Source organism: Sceloporus occidentalis, unplaced genomic scaffold (genome assembly GCF_023333645.1).
Source record: "Sceloporus occidentalis isolate IW3139 unplaced genomic scaffold, rSceOcc1.0.p SCAF_30, whole genome shotgun sequence".
Classification (NCBI taxonomy): Eukaryota; Metazoa; Chordata; class Lepidosauria; order Squamata; family Phrynosomatidae; genus Sceloporus; species Sceloporus occidentalis.
The window spans coordinates 966,589-990,391 of record NW_028317010.1 but is presented as its reverse complement, the minus strand read 5'-3'; the positions used below and the strand labels follow the sequence as shown (position 1 = coordinate 990,391).

The 23,803-nt window shown below is 41.1% G+C and overlaps 1 protein-coding gene across 1 annotated transcript; it reads left to right on the top strand.

The window, feature by feature from the left end:
- The first annotated feature begins 358 nt into the window (after nt 1–358).
- Nucleotides 359–23,002, top strand: LOC149298866 (calcium-binding protein 2-like). Its single transcript, XM_089486742.1, has 7 exons — nt 359–471; nt 534–537; nt 1,459–1,489; nt 10,342–10,485; nt 11,974–12,083; nt 21,659–21,806; nt 22,974–23,002. Exons 1-7 carry the CDS (start codon nt 359–361, stop codon nt 23,000–23,002), a joined length of 579 nt encoding a protein of 192 aa, XP_089342868.1.
- The last annotated feature ends 801 nt before the right edge of the window (nt 23,003–23,803 follow it).

The window sequence follows — 23,803 nt, the reverse complement described above, 5'->3', positions numbered from 1 at the left end:
CTCCTTCGTGGGCCATATATACAGTGTAACTGTAGGTGTTTTATACTATGTATATATGTATATATACATACAGTACAAGATACAGGTCACATGTCCCCATTGTAATCTCTTTAAACTCATTACCAAGGCTCAGAACAAGTTGATGTTATTAGATTTCTGTTAATCCTATGTTGTCTCTAAAGCCTTCTACAGCACTCTCTTTGTAGGGAACAGACAGAGACTACCTGTGTTTGTCCTATGTCTCACAAAGCAGGAACTGATGCAGCGAGGACCCCAGAAAAAGATGGGGGAAAGAGTCACCCTGTTACAAGAAACAAAGAAGGAGAAGATTCTGGAAAGAAAGGAGCAGCAGGGCGACATGACGACTGCAGGAAAGGTCAGACTGGGGGAAATCATGACAGGAAGAGCCCTCATGGTGGTCATCATGAGGGCCACCATGCTAATGGCAGGGGACATCACAAAGGGAAACGGGTGAGTGACACCCAGAGCATTACAACAAAGACTTATTCACCATTCTTGAATGCACTCTTCAGCAAGGTAAGTAACAATGTAAAACAGTGGATGTGCGAGTGTGAAATGTATAACAATGTTCTGACAAAACTATTTAACAAATGCACAAAATACGTTTGTTACTCTGGTTTGAAGCAAACAGAGTTAATGCCCTGAGCTACATTAACCTGAAGGGTCCACAGCTTTCACTTTTGCCCACTGACCAGCTGGTTGAGTAAAACAATAAATTAAACCTCAAAATGTAATTTTGAATGTACATAACTAATAAATCTCAAATCACACTGAATTTGTAAGGTGTTTTTTAAATGCCATACAAAATAATAATGTCCAGGGAATAAACTGCATTTAAGAAGGCCCTTAAAACAAAGAATAATGACATGGCCCAGATATTGTAAGATGAGCTACCAATGTTGGGCAGTTCAAAAGACTAGCACAGACAATTAGACAGTAATACGGAGGTGGCAATGGTGGTGTCTTTGCTTAAAGGGACACCCCATCTATCATTTGCACTTTGATACACAACAGCTGAGTGTCACTTTAAAATTAACTTTTTTGTCTCTGGTGTGAGTACATGGAGTGATTCATCATAATCCTCTTCTATGCATATGCAGTGTGTCTCTGCAGGAAATGTATCCAGCCAAAAGCATCCCTTGCTTACCAGTGCACATGCGCAGTGCTAGAATTAATGGCTTAATCCAGTACTGACTCGCATAAGGGTTCTGGAAGGTCTAATGAGATGCCCTGTGCCCATACACAAAAATTACTGCCATTGATTTAAACAGGAGTGCAGAAGACATGCAGGCAACAGAGGGGAATGGTTTTAAAAATATTCGCGCTTCCATATGTGGTCTTCATTGGTATGGAATATATGTATGGAATATTATACTGTCCATTATACTGTCCCAATGTTAATGTTTTTAACCCTTTATGTGTTTTTTTACCATTCAGGAAAGAGACTTGGCGCCAGAGGAGATGGATGGTGAGTTATTTACTGTCTAGTTCTATGCTAAGGCCAGTATTTCCCTTGATGCCTCTGTCCCATTTTTTTACCCCCTACTGAGTTTATAGACTATAAACTCATAGTATGAACATCTAAATGCCGTTTCTCAAGGTATAAAGTGTTTGTCAACTATTATGTCAGGACTGTACACAAACATAACCATAGTAAGGATAACAAAGCGATGAAAAACTCCTTGCCACAGTATTTTTAGGGTCTCCTGTGACTGCTTGTACTCTGTTTCTGTGACTGCCTTGAGTAGTGCAGAGGGGATGAAATCCTAGGTCAGGACAGTTAGGGAGCCATTTGCTCTAAAATTCACTCGCTTGCCTCCAACTCCCTTTCATAGCGGTCTGCATTAGTGAATTAGTAAATTAGGGTGTTGTCAGATTTAGTTTGGTGATCCAGCATTTGCTTGAGTCCAAGGTAGGGTTGGGGAAAAAACTAGGGCTAACAGTATTGTCTAAGGGCAGTTATTATTGATGTAAGAGTTGTGCATACATTTTGTTAAAACTTCAGAAAACTACATGCAATGATCATAAAAAAATTATAAAAATATGCTAACTGTGGTGGAAGAGTGGCTTTTCTCATGGACTCATAGTTCTTGCCAGGGAAATTTGCTTTTATGTCTGTAGAAACCCAGTAAGAGAAGGGTAAGGACCCCAATACATTAATAGACACAACATCTAAAACTTCCAGACTTCCCTCTCTTTTAGCTATGCAACCAAAGCCTTCCAACATGGTGGCCTCTAGTGTGAGAATTTCATCATTGAGAGACAGTTCTCCTCCCTTACCTCCTTCAGAGTTGGGAATGTGTTCCCACAAGCTTAGGGCCCTGTTCCGGACCCTACCAACAAAGCGGGATCCAGCAACTTGATCATAGAAATGAAGCAGGCATTGCATGAAGAGGTCATTTGCTCTGAGTTGACATTGCTGGAAGTACGTGAAACCCAGCGACAGCGTCAAATTTCTGACTCACAGCTATCACCCAGGACCAGTCTGTATGGTAAAAGATCTGGAAAACAGGAGTTGGCACAACATGTGAGGATACACTGCCTACTGGAAAGAGAAGGCCCTAAACATCTCAAGACCAATGTAAGATGCCTTTTTAACATGCTACTAGGCTGACCAGCTTTATTGGGCATTGAGACCTAGAGGTCCCCCAGATATGCTATAAACTGCTTTGTCTGAAGCAGGAAATAATGATGAAGTGCAAAAATGTGGTCCTCTGTCCAATCTCCCCAACCACCCTGATGTTTGTGCTCTTTGTGCTCTTACTTGCCTACACACTTGCTGACAGAGGGATACCATATTGATAGGAATACCCTTTTAGGACTTATAGTGTGCAAAGGTATCGTCATATGTCATCCTGGCACTCAGCACTGAAACTGCACTCACTGGAAGGCAGAACAAGGGTAAGAGAGCAAGAGCAAACAAAGAGAAAGAGGAGCTACAGGAAAGGAGACAGAGACGCTGGGGAAAAAAAGGAAAAATTGTGGAGTGTGATTAAGCACTGGTGTGATGGGTGTACCACAACCAGTGTCTGGCTCAGTATAAAGTGATTGGAGTTATAGTGTACAACTGTCAATGACTGGATCATTATATTGTGATGAAAGTTATGCTTTACCACCGTCAATGCCTAGTTTAGCATATAGAATTGTAGTGGACCACAATCAGTGCCTGGCTCAGTATATAGTCATGGGAGCTATGCTGTGGGAGTTATGGTGTAACACAACCAGTGCCTGGCTCAGTATAAAATGGTGTGAGTTATGCTGTACGAACGACATTGTCTGGGCCAATATATAGTAACGGGAGTTATTCTATACCAACATGTATGGCTCATTATATTGTCAAGATGAATAGAGCTTTGATGAAGTCTTTGATCAGTTTGCAGAAATAGCGGCTCAAAGCCAGGGAATGTTAATTAATTTACCATTTCCATAATAGACTTAATGGTTACTTTGGACCTGTGTTTCTTTGGGGATTTTGTTATTAAAGAAAGCAGTATTCATCTGTTCAGGAAATTTTATTTAATACTTCATTTATTAAATACATTTTAAATTTTTAAGCCATGTATAGGATCCGCCCAGGTCCCAAACACTCTTGTTGTGCCCCTGCTGCTCGCCCCTGTGCAGAGCTGATTTCCCCCCCCTTGAAATGATCCTCCCCGGGGCTTGGGAGCTGCCCGCACACTAGAACGCTGCTCCCTACGGCTTATTTTTATTGAATGGGCCCACTGAGGCTGATTAAATTGGTCCTCAGCTCAGGGAAATTGAAACAACAGTGCGCATGCATCTGCAAGTATATGGTGGTTTTAGGCCAAATCTTTGAGTTATTAGTTAAGGCCAAACTACTGTTCTTTTCCTGTAAGCTTTGGGGTAAACGTTCAATAATAATAATATTTTGCTTTAATTTTTTATGGTTAAGCAACCAAGAACTTGAAAAAAAAATTAAAAAAAAATAAAATAAATATATATATATATATATATATATATATATATATATATATATATATATATATATATATATATATATATATATATATAATACTACTTCTGCTTAGCCTAATACTACAAAAAAATTATTTGTTACTAGTACTATTACAGCTACCTTGAAGTTTTGCTTAGTATAGTCCTCATCACACAATATAGCTTCCTTTTAAAGAATTAAAAAAATAGAATTTAACAGCAAAACAAGCAGCTTCACTGCTTGCTGAATGTCACAGTAATCCCCTGACCTTGAGGACATATGGGGGTGTGTTTGAGTTTGGGAAGGGTACAATGGAGGATTCCTGGGGAGACTCCTTACCTGCCTGCCCAGTCCCCTCTTATGTCTAAGTGTTATGACCCGTCTCGTCTGCCCTAACCAGACTCCCATGAACTAGCTGGGTATGGGGGCTCTACAAGCCAGGAAATGCTTGATGTGCCTGACTGAGACCTAACTGCAAATTCATGGAACTGTACGGCCGCTAGGCACCACAACGATGCCCGCAGACAATTGGAACTGCATTACTACGCACACCCGTTGTCCCATCACGTCGCTCTTTTTGAGGTTACATTAAGCTCAGGGTGGTTACAGAGAGGGAGCTTGTTTTGGAACCCTGGTTTTATTGCCAATCTTTAGGACAGGGGTTTACCTAGCCGCGGCTATGGAACTACCGCACGGACTATTCCTGGGGATGTTTCCGATGCTGTCACTGAGCTGTCCAATGGTACCCTAGGATTGATGCCTCTCCCTCGAGATCACCCCGAAATAGTGACTCTTTGTTGGGTGGGCATTGCTGGCCATATAACTGTATGGAGGCGTCGGGCTGTGTGGTGGTTGATGAGATTATCCTATCATGTTTTGTGTATAAATATCTGTGCTGTCTTCAATAAACTCAGTCCTGTTTTACCCCTACACTAAGTCTCAACTAGTGCTTGAGGGGAGAAATAAGATTTCTACAGCTGTGCTACTCAGTCCGAGTACACAGTGAACCAAACACGCAGCACTTATGCTAAGACTTTTTTACTAGGCTATTTGATTTTCTGCCTAGTACTACCAGTCTATATTTAATTTTTTTTCTTTGAAACTGCAGCACAGCTGTTGAGCAAGCCCTCAGCATTATGTGACAGGAGTGAGCTGATTGAGCAAAGAAGATTAGCTCACTCAATATCACTCCTCTTAGTGCAGGCAAAATGGTGAGATTTTCCTCCTTAGTGTAGTTAAAATGGCGGCCACGACGATGGAATGACTGGGTGAACGGATGTAGATTTTTGTATTGCGCGCACTTATTTTCTTTCAAAACGGCAAAATTCTTCACAAATACTCATTTGTATGAAAACAAATGCGGAAGTCTAGTAACCCATTTCATGAACATTCCGGTGCACTGTGCTTGGGCTGATGTAGTGAGTGATGCTACAAAGGACATGCAATTTGTACTTGCTATGTGATTCACCATGTGATTCGCCCATGCTCTGTGAGGGTTTGTGGTTCTACTGCTTCATGGTTGAGCCGTTGTTACTCATAGACACTTCCACTTCAAAAAAAATAGTAATTACAGTGGACTAGAAGCAACAGAAAAGCATACAGTTTGGTCCTGGTGGTATAAGATAACCGTGGAGTATAAGCAATGTCAATATTTCCTGGGATACTTGAACAAAGCAAAAATGAGACATAAATCCAAGAAACTACAAGAGTACTTTGAAGATAGTTATGAAGGCTTTATTCATGGATGCTATATAAGCATACATAAGGCAAGTGAAATCACTTGACACGTTTAGCACCTCAATGCTTCATCATAAACTGACTTGACTAGAAACGATCCTTAAATTATAAGTGATTAAGATCCCTCTCTTCAATTAATACATAATGTAGGCAGGGAAACCTAATATTTGTTCCCTGTTTATTTTTTTTTATTTTTTTTTTTTGGAGCCCGAGGTGCGTGCTCCTGGGTACTGCAACTGTGCCGTAGGCAGCAGAAGCCAGACTACGATACTGAGTTCCCTCACGGGGAACCCAGACAAATCCCTCCCCCCCAATGGGAGGGTCGGATCTTGGGGGAGGGTCGGATCTCACCCGAAGGGTGAGACTCCTTGCTGGCCTTCTTTGTAGAGAGGAAGGGGCCAAAAGGCTCCCAATCCTCCTCCAGCAAAGTCCAGGCTTCACTGCCTCTAAAAAGAAAACAGTGTCCAAAAACAACGGTGACAAAATCGTGTCCCAAAAAATAGTGAGGGCCTTGCCGTGAATTCAAAAAGCCGTGAATCAAATAAGGGGAAATTAATTGGCACTCGTGAAAAACGAAGTGATATATAAATTAAGAAAAAATAATTTAGGGGCAGACCGTTACTGGCCTGCCAGGTTCAAAAATAAATCATCTTAACCCCAGGACCTGATGGTACGAGGGGAAAAGGAAGTGCAGGAAAACCACCAGTGAGATCGTGCGCTCACCGTGTGCAGTGGCGTGCAATACCGCACACGGTGACTCCAGCATTTCTGCCGGGGCAAATCAGCACCTCAGGCTCCATTGCTTTCCCAGCCTTAAGGCCAGAGGATCAGTGTACCCCCCCCCCATCCAAAGGGGGACTACACTTGATCTTAGCCTGATGGATATACGTCATTGGTCTAGAAATAGTTCTTGGGAGTGTGACAATGTGAATAGCCTTACTGTAGACACCACAGTTAAGGATGTACATTTTACATTCTAGGATAAATGTGTTGTTGCCTCTCTTCGAGAGTTGCAGGTGAGGTATTGCCCTCTGAACAGATTAGAACGTTAAAGACTCATTCCAATTTCCTGTTTTTATCCATTTAACAGTAGAACCATAGAGGCTGACCTTTTAGGAAAAACTGTTAGAAAGGGATTTATAACAATCAGCTCTTTCCGCCAAGGGTAATAAAAATAGGACATTCAACATGTAATGCATATAGAGCTTTAGGCCTTGAAGGATTTCAAAAGCTAATGACAACATTAAAATAAAAAAACTAACTAAAGATAACTGGGGGCTCTGTGGTAGTCATAGATGATGACTACTTCATATAACAACATATGTGCTAGGGCACATCTAACAGGGTAGAAATTTCACAAAGTGACTTGTGGCCAAGTTACTGAGTTATTCACTACCACCTCTTCTACTGTCAATGTTTCTCTATGGAGATGGCATGCCCATGTGCTTGATTTTATGCAAGCATATCCAGTATTTCACAAAAGCCAGTACACCCCTCACATTTCTGTAAATGTTTTATTATATCTTTACAATGTAAAGTAGTAAGTGTACAGTCTGTATAACAGTGTAAATTTGCTGTCCCCTCAAAATAACTCAACACACAGTCATTAATGTCTAAACCTTGGCAACAAAAGTGAGTACACCCCTAAGTGGAAACATCCAAATTGGACCCAAAGTGTCAGTATTTTGTGTGTCCACCATTATTTTCCAGCACTGCCTTAACCCTCTTGGGCGTGGAGTTCACCAGAGCTTCACAGGTTGCCTCTGGAGTCCTCTTCCATTCCTCCATGACCACATCATGGAGCTGGTGGATATAAGAGATATTCCGTTTGAGGATGCTCACATGCTTGGCCAGTCCATCACCTTCACCCTCAGCTTCTTTAGCAAGGCAGTGGTCGTCTTGGAGGGAACCGTGCTCTGCTTCAGTATGTCACAGTACATGTTGGCATTCATGGTTCCCTCAATGAACTGAAGCTTCCCAGTGCCGGCAGCACTCATGCAAGCCCAGACCATGACACTCCCACCATAATGCTTGACTGTAGGCAAGACACACTTGTCTTTGTACTCCTCACCTGGTTGCCGCCACACACGCTTGACACCATCTGAACCAAATAAGTTTATCTTGGTCTCATCGTACCACAGGACATGCTTCCAGTAATCCATGTCCTTAGTCTGCTTGTCTTCAGCAAACTGTTTGCGGTCTTTCTTGTGCATCATCTTTAGAAGAGGCTTCCTTCTGGGAAGACAGCCATGCAGACCAATTTGATGCAGTGTGCGGCGTATGGTCTGAGCACTGATAGGCTGCCCCCCCACGCCTTCAGCCTCTGCAGCAATACTGACAGGACTCGTATGTCTATTTCCCAAATACAACCTCTGGATATGACGCTGAACACGCACACTCAACTTCTTTGGTCGACCATGGCGAGGCCTGTTCTGAGTGGAACCTGTCCTGTGAAACCGCTGTCTCGCCCACTGTGCTGCAGCTCAGTTTCAGGGTCTTGGCAATCTTCTTATAGCCTAGGCCATCTTTATGTAGAGCAACAATTCTTTTTTTCAGATCCTCAGAGAGTTCTTTGCCATGAGGTGCCATGTTGAACTTCCAGTGACCAGTATGAGAGAGTGTGAGAGCGATAGCACCAAATTTAACACACCTGCTCCCCATTCACACCTGAGACCTTGTAACACTGAGTGGCCTGAACCTGGGGATGGGAAATGGCTAATTGGGCCCAATTTGGATTGGTTTACCCACTTTTCTTGCCAAGGTTTAGACATTAATGGCTGTGTGTTATTTTGAGGGGACAGCAAATTTACACTGGCTACACTCACTACTTTACATTTTAGCAGAGTGTCATTTCAGTGTTGTCACATGAAAAGATATAATAAAATATTTACAAAAATGTGAGGGGTGTACTCACTTTTGTGAGATACTGTACATAGCTCCACATTATATATGGAGCTCAGTTTAACCATTCCCATTTTTATTATGCTTATTGGTATTTACAGTTTTACACTATAGGGTGATTTCTGCCTTCTTACAGTTTTTTTGATACACTGAGGATACTTTTTTCAACCATATATATTTTAGTTTGAAGATATTTATCCTTTTCCAGTTAATGTAGGGGCATGTGTTTAAGCAGTATCTTGTTTTTTATGGTTTTATGTGTCATGTGCAGTTATTTGTTTTTCACTTCTCTTTTTTATAGAGTGTGTGTGTGCGCTCTATTGTCCATCTAGCAGCAGGATTTTATTTTCTCTATTTGACCACTTCTTATTTCAGGTGCTATTAGCTTCATTGTATATACCTGTTTGCAATGGTTGTGGCCGAAACATCTGAACTGAATAATTAGCAGGGATGTTGACATATGTGTTCACATATATAACGGCATGTTCTTATATACATGCACACGCTATCCAACAACATGCATATATTTAGTGTGTGTATACAGTATGTATAGTGTTTAGATGTGTATAAAACATACAATATATCCACTGGCTTCAACTCTTTATATCCTGTAGATATTGACGTTAACACAGAAATACACATACATCACGATCACTGAGTAGGCTGAAGTGGCAGACTAAAGCTTGCCTTTTGCATCTGTGGATCAATGGCCTGTAGTCAATCAGGCAGAAAGGTATGTGTTAAGGAAACACACTCCTCTGCCATCCAATTTGATGAGGACATTAATCAACCTGGAGGAGGAGTATAAACCTGCAACGTTATAAAACCCCACAGACTTCTGCACTGCTCCAGTGTTTCAGAGCTTTGGTTCCTGTGTGCCCCTGGACTCTAGTGTCCAGATTTACCTTCATTGCTTTGCTACAGTTTCTCCTTTGGATTGCCTCGCATTTGACTTCTTGGTTGTCTCTTGGATTACCCTGTTTGCCTTTGACCTTGACCTCTGTTTGACTTTCTCTTCTTCAATTGATTGTCACCTGCCGTGACCATTTGGACTGCTACTGCTACCACAGACCACCTTAAAGGGGTGCCTGTCAAGGGTTAGCATCTCCTGTTCTACGCTTCTACTTCAACTCTGACACACACACAGCAAAATACTAATACACACAATCCCCCTTTGTCGGCTCAAGAGGGGGGAAGGCTGGTGCCAGCTCTTCTGTCTCACCTGCCACTGCATGTCCCAAACCAAGGAGCAGATATTTGTAAACCACCAGGAAATTACATCATATGCTGGTGCGCAGACTCAGTGTGTTGGGCATGAGGAAGCGTGGCCCTCAGCGCCAACCTAGCAGTATGTCCAGGGTGGCTGGGGGACTGGTGCTAGGGGCCCGTGGGGGCCTTACTTTCCTCTCAGGTGGGAGAGCAGTGCATTAAAAGTGATATGAAAACTTGAAATGAGGTCCCTGGATTACCTGCGACTGGTAATCACACTGTGGCAAGTGCATAGCATGTTTACAGTGTATTCATTAAAGCTTGACTTTGCAGTTGAGTTTTGGTGAGAACATCTTGAGCTCATCTTGGTTGACCCTTTTTAATGCACATTTACTTAAGTGAGCTCATTCTTCTGTAAACTTCTGCAACTGTAAAAAAAAGTATAATTGAAATGCTAAGTTGAGGAATATCACTCTGTATTTTCATAACACATTTTTATTTTGTTAATTTGTTTCCAGAACTTCATGCTGCCTTCTTGGAATTTGATGTGGATCAGGATGGATACATTGGATACAAGGAGTTGGGTGAATGCATGAGGACTATGGGATATATGCCAACTGAGATGGAACTCATAGAAATCTCCCAGCACATCAAGATGAGGAGTAAGTGTCCCCACTGACTTTTTTCTTCGGGCTCTTGATCTTTTTTTCATTGGTTATCTCACAATATAATTAGGGTTCCCAGGTGTCCAGTTTCAACCGCCATTTGTTACTAGTGTCCAATACTGTGGGTGAAGACTTCTGGCAGTCCTAACTATTATTATTTTAATATCCAATACGTTATTGGTACAAAAAAGTGTCCTGGCATGTGATTATGTGTTAAGTGTGTGATGAAGTACAATTGCAGAATTGTCATCCACATACTCCCAATGCTGTAACCCAGGGCAGCACTACCAACCGCCCCCTTTGCCCCACTCTCCTTACTGCTGAGTTCCTGGGATATGACATGTACCCTGACTGGGTACACCTCCCAGATGATCCTCCCTTCTCCCCATGGCCACCGGGAACACGAAACGTCAACCATCAGCCAGGACTAGCATCGAACACAACAGGAAACCTCAGTGGCACTGTAATATACAGAAGCATAGCAATACAGTGCTTTACCGCCCTGACAAGGGCAGCACCGATGCTTACCCCAATAACAAGACAGGACTCATATTGAGGTAAAATAGGAACTAACTTTATTGAGGAAACAATCACCACCAGCCTACAAGAGCTTTTCAATAGGCTGGTGATGAGTTACGACCAGCATGCATCATACCATATGTAAAGCATAATATGCAGATCATATGCAAATTAGTTATAACCGAAAACCATACCAACTTGCAGAATCCTGCCATCAGAACCAATAATATTGGTCAGACAGGCAGGAGGAAGGGACACTGGGTAAATAGAGAACTCTCGCTCTCTCACTGTTGCCTCCCTATACACCTAATCAGGTACAGGGTGACTTAAACATAAATCCAAGCAATGGAACCAGATATTGCACTGCAATTAGTGTCCACTGTTGCCTGCTGAAAGTATGTAATGCAATCCAGGGGTCCACCGTCTATGACGGGAAATACAGCCTTCAGGCACCCCCAAGTCCCAAGTTACGGAGGCTTCATCATATGCCTGTGCCCTATCCTTTAAGGACACACAGCACTGGGTTAGAGCAGAGATCTCCTGATTACCTGGCCCATTGAACAGTTGTGCTATAGGAAGCCTGATCCTATTGGCTCCCTGTTATACAGCGGTGGGGCCTATTGAGGTTGGGCCAGGATATGCCACTGCATGTCCCAACCCAAGGAGCAGATCTTTGTACTCCAACATATACTGTTTTAGAAATAAGGATGCAGAATAGGGGATGAATTGCCTAAGGTGGTTTACATGAGGTTGCTTTGAGGAATTTAGGCTGCCCACCACTGCTTTTTGTACAATGCAATGGAAGTGTTACAGGAACTGCATTGAGGTTATGGAATTAGCAGTAGCTACTTGGGGTTAAAAAAGACCCCCAGGATCTTGGTTTATAGTGTCCTTAAAATAATGCTTATGTTAATATTATTGTTTTTATTATTATTTTTGCCTGACAGCAACCTTTTGTTCTCACAGTGGGTGGCCGCGTAGACTTTGAGGATTTTGTGGAACTAATTGGTCCAAAGATGCTAGCAGAAACAGAAAATATGGTAGGAGTGAGAGAACTCAAGATTGCTTTCAGAGAGGTATGTGCGTTGTGAAAAAGATTTTGAATTCTGCCTTTCATAGCATTCAATCGAGTGTATTGTTAATAATGCAAACACCTCACCTATTATACCACCTTTGTCTTTTTTAAATTATTCTTGGATTAGCATCAGGACAATCATTGCAAAGCACAATCTATCTATATTATCCTCTCAGACTAGAATGAATATTGTATGTTTTATGATGAAACAATGTCCATTTTTGTGCTGTTTTTCATATCTTTGTTCATCATTTGTTGCAATAATGGATTGCCTGCTATGCCTGCTGAAGGGATTTTTTATTATTTATTCATTTTTTACTTGACCTTAGGTTCAGTGGCGTCGCTACAGGGGGGCAAGGTGCCCCCCCTAGGTTAATCCTTGCCCCCCCTGTTGCCCCCCTGCCGAATTTGGAAAAAAGTCGCAATGCGACTTTAAATCCCGTCTTTTTTTTTTTTTTTTATGCGGAGGAGAGAGAGGGGCGCCTGGCAACCGCTCAGGCGCCCCCCATTCTCCTCCACGAGGCCTCTACCTCCATCGCGGTGCCAGCATTTCATCCTGAGCGCCGAAATATGACGTCGTATTTCGGCGCTCAGCAGTGAAGCAGCGGCCACCGCAGCAGAGAACGAAGACAGAGGCCTTGTGCTCCCGTCGCTGGACCTAAAGGTGAGAGAACTACAAAGGGGGAGGTTAGATAGTGAGTAGGGAGAGGGGTTAGAAAGTGATAAGTGAGTAGGGAGAGGGGTTAGAAAGTGATAAGGGAGGGAGAGGGGGTTAGAAAGTAATAAGGCAGGGGCGTCCAACATGCGGCCCGCGGGCCAAATGCGGCCCGCGAGACCTCGAGGTGCGGCCCGCGTAACATCGCCAGCCAGTGCAACCGATGTTACGCGGGCCGCACCTCGAGCATGTACTGGCTGACTTGGCATGATAGGAGTGTGATTGCTAACAGCAATCAAAGTCCCATCATGCCTAGGTTCCAGCACTTACACATCCGACCAGTAAATGCTGGAACCTAGGCATGATGGGACTGTGATTGCTGTTAGCAATCACACTCCTGTCATGCCAAGTCAGCCAGTACAAGCTGAAACCTAGCTAGCTGCCCCCCTTGTGTATTGATGCTGCCAGCAGTATGGGGTCTGCACATCACTTACAGCCACCCTGTACCAGCATGTACTGGCTGACTTGGCATGATAGGAGTGTGATTGCTAACAGCAACCACAGCAAGCACAGTCCCATCATGCCTAGGTACCAGCATTTACTGGTTGCCTGGGTATGATAGGAGTGTGATTGCAGTGTGGACGCCAGGGCTGGCTTTGGGGTATGCAACCTGTGATCTATGCGTGTAATTTAGGGGGTTTTAAATATACCTTTTAATGACGTGTTTTTTGTGAATTCCAATTGATCTATACCTGCAAAGCTGGAGTTGTGTGTTATTCTGTAGATCCATATCTGCTATGCTATGTTTCCATACATTATTTATGTATACCTGCAAATACAGGGTTAATATGTCTTATTCAGTTGATTAATACCTGCAATGCTGTTTCCATGTATTTATTTGATCTATACCTGCAATGCTACGTTTCATATACTATTGTATACCTGCAAATACAGGATTTGTATGTCTGATTCTGTTTGAGATCACAGGTGAATTTCAGTTGATCTATACATGCAAAGCTTGGTTTGTGTGTTAATGTGTTGATCAATACCTGCTATCGGTAACTGGGGCTAATGTTAATACATATGGGCAGCAGGGGCATCAATACACAAGGGGAAAAAACACTAAGGGGGGTATAAACGACAATGCAGTGTGAAAAATCCATCCTGATGTAGACGTCTGTGACGTAGATTGTGTCCTGCTGTTTGTGTGTTTTGGGTTATCAGTGTAGCCTGTCCTCGGTGTGTGTGTATAGGTGTTGGTGTGGCAGAGCCTGTCCTGCTGTGTGTGTTCGGTTGTCAGTGTGGCAGAGCCTGTCCTGGCGTGTGTGTGTGTTTGGATGTGGGTGTGGCAGAGCCTGTCCTGGTGTGTGTGTGTGTGTTTGGTTGTTGGTGTGGCAGAGCCTGTCCTGGTGTGTGTGTGTGTGTGTGTCGGTGTGACAGAGCCTGACCTGGTGTGTGTGTCTGGGTGTCGGTGTGACAGAGCCTGTCCTGTTGTGTGTGTGTCTGTGTGGCAGAGCCTGTCCTGGTGTGTGTGTCTGTGTCACAGAGCCTGTCCTGGTGTGTGTCTGGGTGTCGGTGTGACAGAGCCTGTCCTGGTGTGTGTGTTCAGTTGTCAGTGTGGCATAGCCTGTCCTGGTATGTGTGTCTGGGTGTCGGTGTGACAGAGCCTGTCCTGGTGTGTGTGTGTGTCTGTGTGGCAGAGCCTGTCCTGGTGTGTGTGTTCAGTTGTCAGTGTGGCAGAGCCTGTCCTGGTGTGTGTGTCTGGGTGTTGGTGTGATAGAGCCTGTGTTGGTGTGTGTTTTTGGTCATCTGTTTCCTGGCACTTAACTTACAGTAGGAATTATTTAATTTATATTTATCCAGAGATAAAATGCCCTCCTGAAGTTGTAGTGACTTCAGGGGACAAAACGTTCAAGGCCCTGAAATCATTTAGTGGAAAAGTTATTTATTGTGTTATAATATTTATTTCAAGGATTAGTCGCACTCAATTGTGGCTTCAGGCTTCCCATGTTGAATGATCAATTATTATTTTAGCCCAATAACAAAAGTATAATTCCATAGCACATTACTTTTGGAAATTATTAATGCCCCCCCAGTTTGACTGTGGTATCTTGTGTGCCCCCCCTATATATTGTTTCTAGAGTCGCCACTGCTTAGGTTTGTTGTGTATGTGTTCAGTGCATGTTTTTTTTTAATGTTTTAATTCTCTCATGTCATTGAGCATTAAATGGTGGTTGAGGGGTACCTGATCAGTGTTACCTTTGGATTTCACTAAGAATAGGCATTGATGTTTTTGGCTAGAAAGGAAACACTGTATACCCTCACATCTACCTGGCTTTAAACTGGGACATAAAACAAAAACTGTCTGCGCTTCTTACCCTAATAAAGTTGGCAACAAATATATAAACATAATATAAATGAGAGGTTTTGGTTATATGAATTGGCCAAAGCATAATTAAGCTCACCCGCCACGTCAAGGCACACTCATAGGGTGAGAACCTACTCTCTCGTCCTACACAGTGGGCACACAAAGCCGTTTATACTGCTACCAAAACCTTATTAATGTGTTGGGGGAGGTGCAATTAAACCTCCTCCCTATTAACCCCTGGACAGCAAGCTGCAACCAGACTGATGAGAAGCCAACAACCTCAAATATGTGCAAGCAGGGAAAAGAAAAAATGTCGGTGCGCTGAGCTAGTCACAGGCTCAAATAATACAAATGTATAATACGAGGCCTACCAAACAGGCCTACCAAACAGATAAGGTTTTGGTAGCAGTATAAACTGCTTTGTGTGCCCACTATGTAGGAGGTGAGAGTAGGTTCTCACCCTATTGAGAGTGTGCCTTGACGTGGCGGGTGAGCTTAATTATGCTTTGGCCAATTCATATAACCAAAACCTCTCATTTATATTATGTTTATATATTTGTTGCCAACTTTATTAGGGTAAGAAGTACAGACAGTTTTTGTTTTTTGTATACATTGTACAGCCAATACACTGTTTGTTTTTGCAGCATGCTTACACCTGTTTGGTAGGCCTCGTATTATACATTTGTATTATTTGAGCCTGTGACTAGCTTAGCGCACCGACATTTTTTCTTTTCCCTGTTTAAACTGGGACATGTAGGAAGTTGAAACAGATGTGGTATTTGGAGAATAATAGCGATCCATTAATAAATCAAAATACTAGATGTGCAATATTGTCATGGGGTTTTGGATGCTTCAGTCTTGGGGATCTGCTACACTGACTTGTATCTTCATCTGAAAACATATATTATTTATTTGTTCTTACCTTCAAGAGTTTTACAAAATATGGCAACAATGCGTTAGGGAAAATAGTGCTACTTGACTTACTATTTCCAACATATTCAACCTCCTTGGGTGTCTGCCACTGATATCATTATGAAAACTGCTTCCTGGTGGCTTGCAGACAAGGTATGTGTTTCTACTACCTAGGCTATAATGTTTCCAAGCATGTGTATCTGAATGATATCTGAAGGGGGGGGGGGTCTGTCACAACATGGCCTAGAGACTATTTGTATTTGCCGATTAGCCTCTATAAGCTTCACCCTATGAAAGATATATCATGTCTACTTTCTTGGGGACTGATAAGCTAAGTGATATCTTCCCACATCTCAAAGCCATCATAAAGTATCTGTACCTGTAAGTCTCCCCACCTGTAAGTTCTTCTTTGAGAATACTAGCTACCATTGTCATAAAGGAAACAGGACAGTTTGTGTACGCCTTCAGATTAGTATTGGTGGCATCATCTGTGATTTTAAAGAGGATCATGCTAGGTAGTTGACCTAGTTATTTTTAGGTACTGCTAAGGTCATCGCTGCCTTTTACTGTATTTTTGGCCTAATGCCTGGGCTGACTTGGCATCTTTTCTTACATAAATTGCCTCTTGCTTGCACCTGTATCTTATTTTGAACTACCAAGCACATTTAACTCCAGCTGATCCCTATGCTAAAAGTTACATTTTTGGCACATGTAATACTGGATTGGCCTCAGACTTTGATCTTGTTATCTAATTACTCTAGTGATGGATTAAATAAAAATAGAAACATGAGAAGGACCAGCATTGAATATGTGAAGTCATGCATATGCAATACAGTTTATATATTAAAGTGGGCTTAATGTATCAAGGTCATCAGACTGGACATCAGACTATGGTTTATGCAAAAACATTTAAAACATACAATTTGGTGATTATGCTTAGGAACATTACATAAAAACATTCAGCTCACTAAGATTATCTTGTGCCCTTAATTGTTTGACAAAGCTGGTTAATCCAACTGTTACTCTTGGTGTATGTCAAATGTCACCCTTGCTGCATCTACTGATGTATCCGCTGACATAGCTGAAGTACTGCTTTGTTTAAGTTTGTTTCTCTGTAACCATGTACAGTTACAAAATAATGTTATATATTATGCTTCATTAGGACAACCTTATCAGAACATATTTCCAAGAATAGGCTTAACGGTCCAATGGCAGAACTGTCTAAGAACCCTTGACCTCTTATGGAAAATGGTCAAGGAAACAAGGAAGTGAGCAATAGACAGAACAAAGATTGTTTCTCGATTTATAGGTATGCCATGAATGTGGTATAATGACACAGGAATTACTTTTATGCAGAATAGCAAACCAACTCCGTGAAAGAGAAGCATCTAGTTCTCTGGCAACAACTTTAAGACTTTATCACCAGCAACCGTGATATATGGAACATTACACAATGCTACCATAAGATCAATCACCTTTTATGATTTCCATGAAAAAATCCTGCTGCTGGCTTCACCAAAGAAAACATACATAACACAACCCTGATTCCTAACTAATTCCTACAAATTCTATACATTACCCTTAAGACATGCATACCCATTGAAATCACTTCCATCTCATGTGAACTAACAAATTGAAGTAATATTTCGGGTCATTTAGTTAATATGAAGTCAGGTGAGGTCCCGTACTCGGACTGGGTAGCTCCGCCGTAGAGCTCTTCCTTGCCGATGAAAGCTTAATTGCTCAAGGGATTAACCCTTCATATTACCCCAAGCACTAGCCGAGACTTAGTGTAGGGGTAAAACAGAACTGACTTTATTGAGGGCAGCACAGGTATTTATACACACAAACATGATAGGATTAAAGGTATAATCTCATCACCTCTCAGACAGCCCGGCACCTCCATACAGTTCTATGGCCAGCAAGATAATAAGATACAGGAGTCAGCCTTTAAATTATTGTCCCAATGGTATAAAATTCTGGTGGACAATACATAGTTTTCTACCTCAAGTCTCTCCTTTATATGTACCTACATCTCTGCCACATCTCCACCATGAATTTATTTGGTGGTCTTGTCCTCTTATACGTACATTTTGGGAGAGAGTAGATTTTCAAATTTCTCCGCAATCCTTATTGCTCAACAGCAATAGCGTACCTAGTGGGGGGCATGTCCCTGATCCCCGGCAGCCTCGTCACTAGCACCCCTCAGTCTCCTTCGCGAGGCCTCTAACTCCGTCACGGTGCCGGCATGTCATGCTGAGCGCCGAAATAGGACATCTTATTTCGCCGCGCAGCGGCAGAGCAGGAAGCAGCGGTAGAGCAGGAAGACGAAGGCGTCGTGCTCCCACCGCAGGGCTTCTGGATGGTAAGTCCAAAACCTTTAACTAATAAGGGGGAGAGGGGGGTAGATAGTGGGGAGGGGTAGAAAAGGGGGAAGGTAGATAGTGAGAATGAATGAATGTGTGGATGAATTGTCTGAATGAGGGAGATAATTAATGAGTTTGTGAGACTGCATTAATGAATGTGTAAATTTGTGTGAATGAGAGAGAATAAATTATTGTGTGAATTAATGAGTGACTGTTAAAGTGTTTGTGTATGATAGATGTATAATTGGTGTAGAGCAGGATGTTTGAGCCTTGGGGACCAAGATGACACAGGCAGGGTGTTTATGGGACAAAGATGGCACAGGCCGGGCTGTTTGGGGACAAAGTTGACTCATGTTGGGCTGTTTGGGGACAAAGATGGTAAATCCTAAATGTGTAATGTGTAAATGTGGGTGCTGGTCAGGTTCTATGTGGGCAGTGTGGATGCCAGAGCTGGCTTTGGGTACATGGTGGATTCTGGGTATACCTGGGCATGATAGAAATGTGATTGCTGTTAGCAATTATATAATTGCTAACAACAATCACACTCCTATCATGCCAAGTCAGCTAGTACATGCTGGAATCTGGGTATGCCTGGGCATGATAGAAGTGTGATTGCTGTTAACTAATATTGTTATTGAATTTTTTTGTCCTATTTTGCTGTGTTACTTACTTTAAATAAAAGTGTGAGGTTTTTTTTATGGTGGGGGTTCATATTTGGTTTCGGACAGGTAAATGCAGAATTTTCATTTCGGTGCATCCCTAAGCCAGACACTGAAGTGGTAGGCCTACACCACATCAATGTTTGGGTTAGTATATAGTGATAGGCGTTATGCTGCACTATTATGAGTGTCTGGCTCAATGTATATTGATAGGGATTACGCTGTACCACCATCAATGTCTGCCTCACTATATAGTGTTAGGTGTTACGCTGTACCCCGTCAATGTCGGCCTCAGTATATACTGATAGGTGTAATGCTGTACCACCATCAATGTCTGCCTCAGTATATAGTGGTAGGTGTAATGCTGTACCACCATCAATGTCTGCCTCAGTATATTATGATAACAGTAATGCTGTACCACCTTCAATGTTTGCGCCAGTATATAATGATAGAAGCTATGCAGTTTTAAAGTGTTTGGGGGGTGCCACATACAGGATCCGCCCCGGGTGCCAAATACTCTAGGTACACCCCTGTTTCTCAATCATACAGCGGGTTTCTTATGGTAAATATAAACGTTCACTTACTATTCATCTCATTAGTGCCGCCAAGGCTACTATTCCTAAATTTTGGAAAGTAATGAAAACCCCAACTTTGGAGCACTGGCTCAAAAGAGCCATTTTTATCTGTCACATGGAAGATTTGGTTTTCTTCGAGGGGTTTGGCTTACAAAAACGGCCCAAAATGGCTTCCTTGGAAGGATTAGTTAATTTCTAAAGTCTTTGGGATTTCTAATTTTGGGAGTTATTGACAATAAAGGAGAATTAATTACATTTTTAAAGGGACAGTGTAACATATAAATAGAGCCTGCATGACACACAAACATAATGATGATTACATTTTCCTAATTTACAGAGTAGGACCCCAATCTTAAAATAAACCTTATTATTGTAAATACAATTCTAATATATATATATATGATATATAATATCTTTCACATCACTACATGTGTGTGTGTATATATATATATATATATATATATATATATATATATATATATATATATATATATATATATATATATATATATATATATATAATTTATACTTAGAACGCTGTGATTCCAAGATCTATGCGGACCTAAAACAGACCTACATATAAACTCTACTGTGGAGGAAGTTGGGTCTTAATGGGATAATACCCTTTCACTTATTGATTAGATTGTAAGCTTTAAGTGTAGGGGCCTCTTGTCTTTGTAGAATTTTTTTTTATTGTGATTTTAAATGTATCCTACCGACTCTGATGTAAGGGGCTACAGAATCTGCCATTGGTATATAAATAAGTGTAATGTAATATACCTAAATAGATGTCAATACTGAGTTTATGACATCTATATTAGGATTGAAGCCAAAAGGGGACAAAGTACCAAGAAAATATATTCTGTATATTCTATACCTGTGCTCATTAAACCTATCTTTAAGTCTCCTAAAAGTAAGTCCCACATATTGGGTTCCACAGCCACACCTTTTTTTTATAGGTTTATTCCTTTTAAACACAGTTCTAGGTTTCATGGTATGGTGAACTAAGTCCTGTTGCAAAATGTTCCAGTGTTTAGCCTGAATGTTCTTAATCTGTTCATTATATGTATTAATAATCTTGACTTCAGAATTATTTATATTGTTTTCTTTTAACCTGTTTACAAGAGTTTGTTCCCGAGTTACAGCCTTTATCTTGATTATAAGCCTGAAAGAGTTTACCTGTTATGTTTTTTTCCCCTAAATCTTTTTGTGATCAGTGTACATTCTTTGTCTTGTACGCAGTAGGCTTTTTTTCTGTGATTTATTATCTGCATGTTGAAAGAATGAAATTCAACTAATTTGGCCTTCCTGCCCAATTTACTAAATGACTAAATTTTCTTTTTTTGTGCATGCACACCCACATTTATTATATATATATATATATATATATATATTTATTTATTTTTAACATGCAAGCGGAGGAGGCTACCATAAAACGGGTTTATGGTTTGGCCCATGAATGTATTTGCTGGTGCCACTAACTCAACATAATGGTTTACTGAACTCACAAAATCATAATAATATAATCTGGGAAACAACAAAACACAAAATATGCCTAAAAAGAATACAGCAAAAAATAAAACCAGTCTGCTGCCAGATCAAACTAGTATGGCTATAGATAGGTCATGGTTATAAAGGGATTTGAAAACTGTCACCGATGACTAGAAATTAGCACCAGCGCCATTTTATCTAGCTAGTGAATCCCCATATCTTAAATGCGGGTTGGAGTCTCCAAAAGAGAACCCTACGCACTAGCCTTTATTTTACATAAGCTTTAGATTAAGATACCATTACAATCTTGCATATAATATATACTTAATTTAGAGCTAATTTTCAAGAAAATGTACATAATTTTATACTTGCATATAATACACAAACCTTCTATAAATATGCCAAGGGAAAGATTTGAGTAATGTGTGAAATTTTACAGTAGGGTCTGTAATCTGCACCAAATAATTATTCGCTATAGATGGAACTACTGGTTTCGATTTAATCTTTGAAATTATACGACCACCCCTGCACTCTTTTTTTTCTTTCTCAGTTTGATGTGAATGGGGATGGACATATAAGTGGTTTAGAACTAAGTGATGCTGCTCAGAGTTTTTTGGGAGAACCTCTGAATCCAACTGAAGTGCAGGAAATAATTCACGATGTCGATCTGAATGGAGATGGGAGAGTCGACTTTGATGGTAAGTGATTTATTTTAACAAAAATGTTAGTTCCTTCATGTTATGCATACAAAACTGTACAAATAAAAAAGATAAATTTAAATGATCAGACTACACATTAAAAAAATGAAACACCATATAAAGAGCAGAGATAATTTATGGAAGAAAAAAACAGGGGGGCAAAAAGTCCTTCACACCAAAAGGCAGTATGATTATTCCCTGGATCACAGCATTCTTTTATTCCTTACAAAATTGTATGCAATACACCCAAATTAGATGCATTAAGTAAGCTAATGCAAGTGAATAGACTTAATATATATGTATTGGGGAGCCATGGGAGAAATCATCTTAACCTTTTGTTAGAGGCTAAATTAATGTTCCTTCCTTTTGTCGAGTTACTGCTTTGCTTCCATTGGTCATCTACCATCTCCCCCACTCATCCTTACGCAGTCTGCTTTGGGGGCAGGAGACTCATGAAGGTTGTCATTTTTTTTGTCCATAGTTTCACACTATAAGAGAAAATTTGCCTTTTAATAATGTCTTGGTATCTGATAAAACTGTCCTACTGTTGGTTAAATAAAAAGCACAAGCTTTAATCAATTTAGTTATGCTAGAGTTGTGTAGGTGACAGATCCCAGCATCTCCCTTTCAAGCAGTGGAGATTGTAATTTTATTGCCTTCGCCTTTAAAGTATCCCCTTATTTTAATCACAGATGGTTGGATTAATAGCCTTATAAAGAACGTTTCCATAAACGGAATAAGATCCCACAGAGTAAGTGATCATATTAACGAGGAGTGCTACACATTTATTGCCCAAATCCCTTATGGTCCAACCATTTTATTCTGTTATGCTTAGGTCCCAATTGACAATCTTTTGCCTCCTCTTTCAATGAACATATATCATGTACAAAGCAAAACATGAGGCAATCAACAGGGCCATTTCAACTCCTGTCAGTAGCAGGATATGACTACTAGCGATGCGGTAGAATAAAACTTTCATTAGGACCTAATGACAGTTTATGAATATCCATGAAGTCACAGCTGTGTTTAAAATGGAACTGTCAAAGTAAAGTAATATCTGCCATCGAAATATTCCGGAGCACATTCTTTATAATGTAGCACTCTGTTCTAGCTTTCCCTATATATATAGAATTTGCAATTTTATATTACCGGTGTGTTCTCTTTCAGAGTTTGTCATGATGTTGTCATCCAGATAACATTTGCAGACAAGGTTATACCACAGCATGAATGGACATCCGTGAAAGGGCCCTGCTACTACTGTGTTCAAACAAGATCACTGGTTTTAACTTTTTTGTAATTATGTTAACATTAAACAGTTACAAGCCATGTAAAATTTAGTTCATTTAATTACATAAAAAATGTGCAACAGTCTAAAATTCACAAGGCCACATTGTGCCGTATGCAAAAATATCAGTCACAGTGGTTAATTGCATCGCAGCTGTGCATCCTTATTGGTGATCAAGACCCCGACTGAAGATGTCTTCTCATGGCTGATTCGTACACCAGCAGGAGACAGTTTCATGGAGATCTGTTGTTATCAATGTTACAGTCCTAGTGGTTTCCATAGTGTTTTGGCATTCAGTGTTATGAGGTCCCCAGGTTAGAGGAAATGAGTAACAGGAAAGTTTGCAATTAGATCACTTGTCAAAATACGGGAGGTAGAAGAACTGGAATCCATGTCTGCCTCGCACAGCACAATATATAAATATGACGTGGTAAACTGCAATAGGAGAGAGAGACAAATCAGCAAATGAGGGGGGAAAAGTAGGGTAGGAGGATCGCACAATCTGACTAGCTGTGATTCCTGCCATACCTATATACGTTTTTCCCTGCAAACTCATCCATGCGGTTATTTGAAGTAGAAATTTTAGTCAGGAATGTTATTACTGGAGCAGTAATATAGATTGTCTGCTATAAGCCTGCGCTCGCAAGTGAATATTGTAATAACCTCTGAAAAATGGCTACTCCAGTCTCCAATATCCTTATTAGTCAAAGGA

Excerpts from the sequence above, each read along its gene's own strand:
- LOC149298866 (XM_089486742.1), top strand. The coding sequence starts at position 359 with ATGACGACTGCAGGAAAGGTCAGACTGGGGGAAATCATGACAGGAAGA. Across the intron at positions 10,486-11,973 it reads CCAGCACATCAAGATGAGGA|TGGGTGGCCGCGTAGACTTT; the intron begins GTAAGTGTCCCC and ends TTGTTCTCACAG. Across the intron at positions 12,084-21,658 it reads TCAAGATTGCTTTCAGAGAG|TTTGATGTGAATGGGGATGG; the intron begins GTATGTGCGTTG and ends TTTCTTTCTCAG.